A 9185-nucleotide genomic window follows, 5' to 3' on the forward strand; every position below is an offset into this window, starting at 1 on the left:
TAGGAATATTTTGAAACATGGAATACTAATTGGATGGAAAGTTAGTGAAATATGTCAGAAAGAATCAGCTACCTTTTCCAGCAACTTCATTTTGTCCTTGATTATTCTGACTGTAAACCTGAGCAAACTCATTCAGGTGGCATTTTTTATAAGTGGCATAACAGTGTCAATACATAAATAATCCTTAAAGTTTGAGAGAGATGCAATCAGATTTGGAAACTAACCCATAAACAAGGGATTTACACATTTATAACTGTTATAGATTTCTAATCATAGTACATTATACTATGTATAATCTATATGTATTATTTCCTCTGTATTACAGTTATATGAAAATACATTTCAAGACCTTAAGTATTAGAGGGGGGTCTTTCTGCCTGTGTTTTATAGTCATTTTTATTCCACTGTTATGCTCATTATTCTTTAAAATCATCTCAATGATTTGAATTGTTTTGTCAGTTTGCCAATTGACAAATTGTAAAACATGCTGTGGACAATGGATTTAAATGCAGCTAGCCTTTCCTGTCAAATTTCTGATTAAATTAAAATATGACATGCTCTGTTAGCTGGAGGACACCAGGGTTCCTTATAAAAAAAACTGGGTTGACCGAACTCTTGTGTAACGGTTCAACGGGCACGTTTCAGCAACCATGGCCATCTGAAAATAACCACCTTTAATATGAACGCTATGTGCGCACCCCGTGCTCCACACCCCTCTACCATAACCAATCAGACAAGCAGTGTATCGGCCTTGCCTCATTTTCCAGTCGATGCTTAGAGGCCATGTTGAATGAGGTACGGCTGCAGCGTGGTCTTTCTATTATAGTTGTGCACAGTGGTTTCCACTCCTTCTTCTAGTACATGATCCTGAACAACATTAAACGTTGCATGAAGAATCCATCAATCTCATTTAGTAAGCAAATTAATGCAATTTTATTGAAATTAAATCATATTTTCAGTTTTACAACAATGGAGATCCACCATTGTATATGGTGTTTTCAATCCCCTGGCCACACTAAAAATGGCGGTACAACTACCCCAAAATCACTTTTTGCAGTTGCATTCATGGAGCATGCAACGTCACCGCCATTGCAATCTGTAAAACACTGGCAGGGGATTGCAGGTGGCATTTTCTTCGAACGGAGTGGTGTTACGCAGTGGTCTGGGAGGTAACCACCAGTTTTATCTATTTTTTCATAGCATTGATAGCACAAAGAAAATGCAAAGTTTGCTCATATGTAAAGCGGACCTAGTATATGTTGCGTGTTTGGTAACTGTCAGCTGTCGGTACTGGTTTGAGAGATTATGAAACAGTGGATGAGCATGTTATGAAACGTGCTTGCTGGTTAGTAGACCAACTCAGGAAACTAAACGTTACCTACAGTAATAATCTCGTTAAACTTGACAGTCTGGAAACTTGTTTGTGTTACCTCAAACTTTCGTTTTAGTCGTTATTTTTGTATGGTTGTTTACCAGTAAACAAAGTTCTAACTCCCCAAATGTGTTGTGTGATAACTGGGCATACAGTATAACTGTCAAAGAAATCAGATCATACTACCTAAAGAGTAACGCACCTTTATTGAATGAAAATAAGGGGACGATTAAACATAACTGATAAATGGCGATATTTTTCAGCAGTTATACACGAGCACAGTATGCGCTCCGATGTCATCAAAAGATCAAGTACACTACATTTATATGACTAAATTACCGCCATATATTATAATACTAACTAGTTAGCCGATATGGTTGCAGCTGCTTTTTTAATCATGACACGAATTGCATCTGGCAGTGTGGAGGCGCGCGACCTCCCCCTCCCGCTCGTTCCCACTTCCTAATAATTTAGTGGGATACTATTGCACTTTGTTTAACTGAACTAACTGGGAAGAGAAATGTAAAACACTTCAGCTCCACTACAAATGAACACATTTAGACTAGCAACCAGTACATTTACAAGAATAATATGTGGTCTTGACTTTGTAATGGAGGAAAGTGTAACTAAGGAGGTATACAGACTTATGTCTGTACACCTTCATATTTGCCAGCTAACTTGCTAAAATATATCAGAAAGCTACTGTATGTGGGAGATGGCAATATCAAAAACTGACGTAAATCTGATGTTAAATGTACACAGTATTTATGTATCGATTCTTCTTTCAGATTTTAATCTGCCATGGCTTTAAGGAATGCTGTTATCCGTTTGCTCGCCAACACGCAGAGATGTGCTGTGATTTCAGCTTCAAGAGCACAGGGAACAGCAGCACCAGCTCACTTGGGTAAGACGCCGAATGTCTCTCCACAATTTCATAGGCATTATGATGTTATTTTAGTTAGTAAAATGTAATGACACAGACACTTTAATGTAATTTCCTGTGTATTGTGTTTCATCTGTATGTTTTATTATTAATATAATTATACAACAGAGAAACAGAGGTGAAGATAAATGCTCCTTATCTACACTCCCTCATACACCCAACTCACTCATGTTCCAGAATAAGCACGTTTCATATGCCTGTACACCCACCAGACTAATATTAGCACAGTCTGATTTATTGTTTTAGGCACGTCATTACAACTAACACAGCTTCCACCATTTCATCCTGGTCAAATATGAGGTTACACATTGTCATGTTATTTTTATTCCATTAGTTAGCAATTTTAGACATTAATTATATATACTGCAGTCTGTTTTGTGGTGGCTTGTCTTTCGAAACTGAAAAAAATACACAGAGACGAAGTGAAAAGACACTCAACCATTCGCTGTTGCTCAAACCTTGATTAATTTTGACTTGACTGTGAAACAATATCTCTTTTCAGGGGGAAAGAAGACGGAAGAAAAAAAGCCAGCTAAGACACGTGAGTTTGTTTGTTGTTGTTTCATCCATTTAAATATACAATATTAAATGTAACTCACCTGTCAGATTTACCATGAGATTAATGGGACATGTCTTGACCCACAGCCAAGGTGCAGTTTAACTGGCAGGATGCATTGGATCTGGAAGGGCTTCTGACAGAGGAGGAGATAATGATCCGGGACACTTTCCGCACCTACTGTCAGGAGAAACTCATGCCCCGTATCCTGATGGCCAACAGAAATGAAGGTAGGAGGACCCTGGGCTACTCTCCTGTGGGGGATTTTAGTCTGTGTACCTATACAGGCACTAATGTAGCTGCATCCATTAGCAGCTGATTGAAAGCTGGAATCAGCATGCAGGCTCCATGCGAGACTGGTCTCTCTGAGTGTGTGTTTTTCTCCTTCAGTGTTCCATCGGGATATAGTTTCGGAGATGGGGGAGCTGGGAGTTCTTGGGCCAACTATCAAAGGTAAGCAAGTGCATGGGCAAAAGTCAGCCTTGTATCCCAGGAGCAAGAATGTGTCCATTGAATTGAAAAAAGAAATATTGCTGTTGATATATAAATTTCCTGTTTAGCTCATCTGTTTTTGTAATACTTGATTTTGTGTCTATATGGGAACCTTTATATCATTTTTACATTATTCCGCTGTTTCTTCCTTATGATTGATAAGACATGTGACCTATTTTGGCATAAAACAGTAACAGCAGTCTTTGGGTAAACTGTCAACTTTCATACTAACCAGATTTTGGTCATGGCAAACTCACTGTATACATATAGATGTACAGTACCAGTCAAACGTTTGGACACACCTGGTCAAGAGAATCGGAAACATGCATTCAAGGACATCTTGATCTAAAGGCTTATGGTTAAATGCTTGAAATTTGTTACTTAGGCATCAACTTCATTATTTATATTTGTCTATGTATTTACCTCCAAAAAATTATTTTTAAAAAATGGTAAAAAAAAATAGTAAAAATAAAGAATAAAACTTTCGACTGGTACTGTACCTGAACGCTTCACCTTTTGCTCTTCACACCTGTTCCCTCATGCCGTATGTCTTAACCTGCCTTCCAGGATATGGGTGTGCAGGGACGAGCTACGTGGCCTATGGGCTGATTGCGAGGGAAGTCGAAAGGGTGGACAGTGGCTACCGTTCTGTAATGAGTGTCCAGTCCTCATTGGTCATGCATCCCATCAATGCCTATGGCACAGAGGAGCAGAAGGAGAAGTATCTGCCCAGGCTAGGTAAGGAGGAGATGAGCTGACAGCACTATTACAAGATTTTATGTTTGTATGTATTTGTATGCATTTACACATTTGTATGTACACATCCAGTACGTTTCACTGTTGTTAGTTAAGCAACGAGTGTTGGCCTTCTGCATGTTGTAGCACGTGGGGAGATTTTGGGCTGTTTTGGACTGACGGAACCAAACCATGGCAGTGATCCAAGTAGCATGGAGACTCGGGCCAAATACAATCCCTCCAGCCGCACCTTCACCATCTCTGGGGCCAAGACTTGGTGAGTCTGAGCTTTAGGGATCTGAGTGTTTCACATCAAGCAGTTAGTGACTGAGGGTCGGCAGAAATAAAGGTGGTAGTGTTCCCCCAGGACCAGGGTTGGGAAACGCTTGGATAGAATCAATCCAGGTCTTAGTTATCTGCATGTCCTCCCTTAGAAAGAATACATTTAGTTAGTAATAAAGAACTGAAAACTTCAGAGGATCCAGACCTATGTTTAGCTGAATTGCTCAGCTCTAAACTACTCAGCTATGCCACTTGAGACTGCACTGCCCTTGTCTGTGAGGCATGTCACCTCACTTGTAGTGTGTATCCATGTCACCACCTGTGCCCTCTCCCCCTGCACCAGGATCACCAACTCTCCGGTGGCGGACATCTGTGTGGTATGGGCCAGGTGCGAGGATGGCCGGGTGAGGGGCTTCATCCTGGAGCGCGGCATGAACGGCCTTTCCACGCCCAAGATCGAGGGCAAGTTCTCGCTGAGGGCGTCTGCCACAGGCATGATCCTGATGGATGAGGTGGAGGTACCCGAGGAGAACCTGTTGCCCAACGTCTCTGGCCTGGGAGTGAGTATTCACTAACTGGTCTTTCTCAAATGAAGTGTTACTGTTGAGTGGATTGGGAGTGGTCTTTTCATGACTGTGTACACCCATTTTCTGCCTCTGGACAGGGTCCCTTTGGCTGCCTAAACAACGCCCGCTATGGCATTGCATGGGGCGCTCTGGGTGCTGCTGAGTTCTGCTTTCATGCAGCCCGCCAGTACACCTTGGACAGGTAAGGAGATAGGAAACACAATCAGTGTTAGACAGAAGTAATGGTTAGGAGGGCAAGCAAACTTGCTCCAAAAAATGTTGCTTGATGAGGTATATTCATGTAGAGGACACTGGGCCCTGCTTTGATCTATCTGAAAACATTTCCTGCTACAGAGTGTGTTTTAAAAAGGTAAGGGTGGTAGGGATGGGGTAGAGTAGTACTCATGAAGCTCTGGGCTGCACTCTGTGCTCTTTCCTTCACGCTTTCCTTGGATCGTTCTCTATCCCTGTGCTCTAGGATTCAGTTTGGTGTTCCCTTAGCAAGGAATCAGCTGATGCAGAAGAAGATGGCTGACATGCTGACAGAGATCACCATTGGGCTGCAGTCCTGTCTGCAGCTGGGCAGACTCATTGATGAAAAGAGGTAAGCATCCTAGTGTGCAAACTCTAGAATGGCAGAAATTACAGAGCTAGTGCTGTTTCTTTACTTTCGATAACAGAGGTGAAAAAGAGAGGCTGTACACAGAAGGAGGGAGATGAGTGAGACAAAGGAAGATGTGGCAGGTTCAAGTGACTTTGCACTTAAAAGCACAAAAGTTGGACACTTAATGTCAGGAAGACAGGAGAACTGAGGACTGTTATCAAAGAATTTTTAATGCAGTGCTTTTGGGATGTCATACTATACAGCTCATTTGTTGTTCATTTGCCTTTTACTTCCAGGCTTATAAGAGCATAGCTATAAAAGCACCAAACCCACAATAAGAGGTCCCTCTCCCTGCCTCAGCTCCCAACGGATGATTTGATACAGCTCACCAGGATAGAGATGTGTTGCTGGGTTTTAGGGTGGAGACACTAACATCTGTCTGTCTGTCGTTTTCACAGAGCGGCCCCAGAGATGATCTCCATGCTGAAGAGAAACAGCTGTGGCAAAGCACTGGACATTGCTAGGCAGGCAAGAGACATGCTGGGTGGCAACGGCATAGCAGACGAATACCACATCATCCGCCACGTCATGAACCTGGAGGCCGTCAACACTTACGAGGGTAAGGGGAGGAACAATTGGGAAAATATGTATAAAAGAACAGAAGGAGGCTGGCACAGAGGCACAGAGACAGGGGAAATGAAGAGAAACTGTGATAAGCAGAGACAAATAACAGGAACTGTGTGTATTGGTCTGATGTGGAACTGGCTGAGGTGCCCCTGACAAGGGCTGTTATATATTGTTTCACCAGCAGGGGTCAGTAATTCTCTGTGTATTATGGCAAATTCAGCTTAAGTACACAGACCCCAAAACGCTATACTGTAGATTTGATTTTTGTTCATCTTCTGCATGAATAATTTCAATGTGCACTATGATCAATGGTTCACAGATCTCCTCCTGTCTGGTCTTGTAGGTACCCACGACATCCATGCCTTGATTTTGGGCAGAGCCATCACTGGGCTGCAGTCATTCACAGTAGAGAAATAGATCTGACTGGAGGTCATTTTCTGAGTGAAGAGAAGAACCTGGACCTCTTCATCTGCTGTTTGAGCAATTGACTGCATTAATGGGTTTCCATTCCAAGTACCTTTTTTGTTTCTTCTTTTAGATATAGAATATTCAGATTTCTAGAATTTTAAATGCAATTGTAATTCTTTTGAAATGCTGGGGGAAAATGTTTATAGGGGTCTGTCAGCCTATCCTTACAGGAGTTTTTTTTTTTTAACTACTGATGTAGTTAAAGTGTACAAAGTGTATTTTATTAAGAAAGTAAAGTATACTGTAGGTACACTAACAGGTCATTTAAATTGCACAGTAACATCACTTTTGAGAAGAACATTTGAGAAGACAAGTCTGGTAACAAATGTACGGGAAAGTGAAGATGAGTATGAGTATGTGTATGTGAGTAAAAACAATCAAAAGAAATTACTTTAAGTGACCTTATGTTGAAATTATTTACATAATTAATTAAATGAAATTATTAAACATTGCAATTAATTTCTTAACGTTACATTACGTTTAATGTATGGGAATTTTATACTGTTTTATCTTTCACTTACAACTTATGCAGGTTTTGGTTTCCATTAAAACAAATCCATTATTATTTCCATTTGCACGAGAAATTAGTTTTAATCTTTATTTTACAGTGTGAAATGTCTGTTACATCCAGTCTTTCTTCAGAAGACATGGAATTATAGGTCAATTTGTTTATTTAATTGTCTGCACAAATAAAACTTAATAGAACAGTCTTCTCCATTTCATTTCTACTATAACACAGTTTGCACAGAGATGTTGTGATCTTATTAATCTACTAAACAATTTTAATAGATTTTATGATCTCACAGTAATCTGCCTTTCTCATTGAGTGTATGTAATTAATACCAAAGGTGGACACCCCAGCTTCAGAAAGTAAAAGTCCTACCATGTGCTCCTCTACCTGGCTGAAGAGTTGTGCTAATTAAATTCAGCTGGTGTAGTGCATGGGTGGAACAAATACATGGTAGGACTTTTATTTTCTGAAGCCAGGGTTATCCACATCTGATTAATACAATATGCTGAAATGCAATAGTTTTAAGGATTAAGTAGGTAAATGACTTCTCAGTTTTCCAGATTTTGTAAAAAGATTTTCACAGAATGGCAAAAAACAGTCCTCCATAATTGGTCATGTAATTTTGAGAGATTATTATTCCACTCAGTTTATACTGTAACAATGTTCTGGTAAAAGTAGAATAAAAGATGATAATTCAGTTGTAAATATGAGGTTTCTAAATAAGATGGGACACTCAAATGTAAACTGGAGCTTGTAAAAAAATCATATTTTGGCCCTTTTGATCTGCTGTATAAAGAGAATCATATGGACAAAGGGAAAAAAAAAACAGCACAACAAAATTATATAACGAGACATAATGTTTTATTAGCAGAGGTTAATATTCTTCTATAAGTTAAATAACAAATAAAGTTGTTTTTTCCACCAATATGCTGAAGCTGGTGCTGTAGTAAAAATCAACAGCGCACCTTTCTGGGAAAGCTCTTGGTGGCTTAGTAAAGGAGAGAGGACTCATTGCTCTGGTAGCTGACGAAGGCCCATGTTGATGGCAGCTAGAGTCTGACTGGCATCCTGCAACTCAGAGATGAGTTGACTGCTCCTCTCCAGCACTGCTGACAGCTCCACAAGTCTGGACTCTATCACACGGCTGTTCCCCTCGTAGCTGCTGAACATCTGTTCTTTCACCCGCTGACACACCTCGGCCACCTGTGGAATCGCGAGCACAACAGCTCCATAAATCGCACTCACCCTGAATTTAAAGATGAGCAGCATCATCCTCTATATTGTGGTCACACAATCAACTTTTCTGAAGGGTGAAGTAGAGGAATCACTGTGCTGAATTACCTGTTTCTACTATGTTGATAATTCCAAATGAAAGATGCATATAATTTCACTATCACTCAAACTGTTGGGAGCATGTAATAAAGTGGATTTGTAAGTAATTTCAATTTATACTCAAAGTTCACTTTATACTCACTAAATATTGTCACCACTCTTTCTATATAAAGTATAATGTGTGTGTGTGTGTATGGGTGAATGCATAAATACCTTCTGTGTTAGCTTGTCCTGGAAGGTGTTCATTATTTCCTGATCCATTGCACGATGCTCATTGATCTTCTCTACCAAATCCTGAGCTTTTTTCCCTATCTCATTAATCCTCAAACTGATGGCAGGTAAATGAACAGGATCGTCACTTGCAACATCGCTTTCAGCATCACTTCTGGAGGTGTCGATGCCAGAGTCGTCACTTTTGATGGAGGTGTGTATAAATAAATTAATTTTTCAACCACTGACCAGCATCACTAACAACAACAGAATGGAAAAGCATGTCTTATCTCTCAGATCAAACATCTTTTCTGTTTGAAAACAAATATATGAGCTACATCTGTATAAGGTGCTCACAGGGAATTACTGTGAAAAGTTAACAGTAAAGAAAATATAACAGGAATTGTATGACTTTATAGTTTTCCAAGAATGTTCTTAAAAATGTGTTTAAATGCATCAAACACCTCCATAGTGCTTGAGCAAATAC

General features: G+C 40.0%; 2 protein-coding genes across 2 annotated transcripts; one reads left to right on the top strand and one right to left on the bottom strand.

Moving 5' to 3' along the window:
* Positions 1 to 1094: 1094 nt before the first annotated feature.
* gcdha (glutaryl-CoA dehydrogenase a) lies at positions 1095 to 7154 on the top strand. Its single transcript, XM_036538435.1, has 12 exons — positions 1095 to 1169; positions 2161 to 2276; positions 2818 to 2856; positions 2961 to 3101; positions 3262 to 3324; positions 3931 to 4101; positions 4246 to 4375; positions 4724 to 4940; positions 5045 to 5148; positions 5425 to 5550; positions 6009 to 6169; positions 6521 to 7154. The coding sequence occupies exons 2-12, from the start codon at positions 2174 to 2176 to the stop codon at positions 6592 to 6594; spliced, it is 1329 nt and encodes a 442-aa protein (XP_036394328.1). The 5' UTR covers positions 1095 to 1169; positions 2161 to 2173; the 3' UTR covers positions 6595 to 7154.
* A 1010-nt stretch (positions 7155 to 8164) lies between these two features.
* Positions 8165 to 8902, bottom strand: syce2 (synaptonemal complex central element protein 2; the record flags this gene model as incomplete). Its single annotated transcript, XM_036523785.1, has 2 exons — positions 8165 to 8359; positions 8702 to 8902. Coding segments are annotated over 2 exons (396 nt in total), but the record flags the coding sequence as incomplete, so codon positions are not given.
* Positions 8903 to 9185: the final 283 nt, after the last annotated feature.

This window comes from Megalops cyprinoides, chromosome 1 (genome assembly GCF_013368585.1).
Source record: "Megalops cyprinoides isolate fMegCyp1 chromosome 1, fMegCyp1.pri, whole genome shotgun sequence".
In the NCBI taxonomy this organism is placed as follows: Eukaryota; Metazoa; Chordata; class Actinopteri; order Elopiformes; family Megalopidae; genus Megalops; species Megalops cyprinoides.

What these genes read in the sequence shown, in the direction of transcription:
- gcdha (XM_036538435.1), top strand. Translation starts at nt 2,174, where the DNA reads ATGGCTTTAAGGAATGCTGTTATCCGTTTGCTCGCCAACACGCAGAGA. An exon ending in GATGGCCAACAGAAATGAAG is followed by an intron (nt 3,102 to 3,261) that starts GTAGGAGGACCC and finishes TTTCTCCTTCAG; the next exon opens with TGTTCCATCGGGATATAGTT. An exon ending in GGCCGTCAACACTTACGAGG is followed by an intron (nt 6,170 to 6,520) that starts GTAAGGGGAGGA and finishes CTGGTCTTGTAG; the next exon opens with GTACCCACGACATCCATGCC.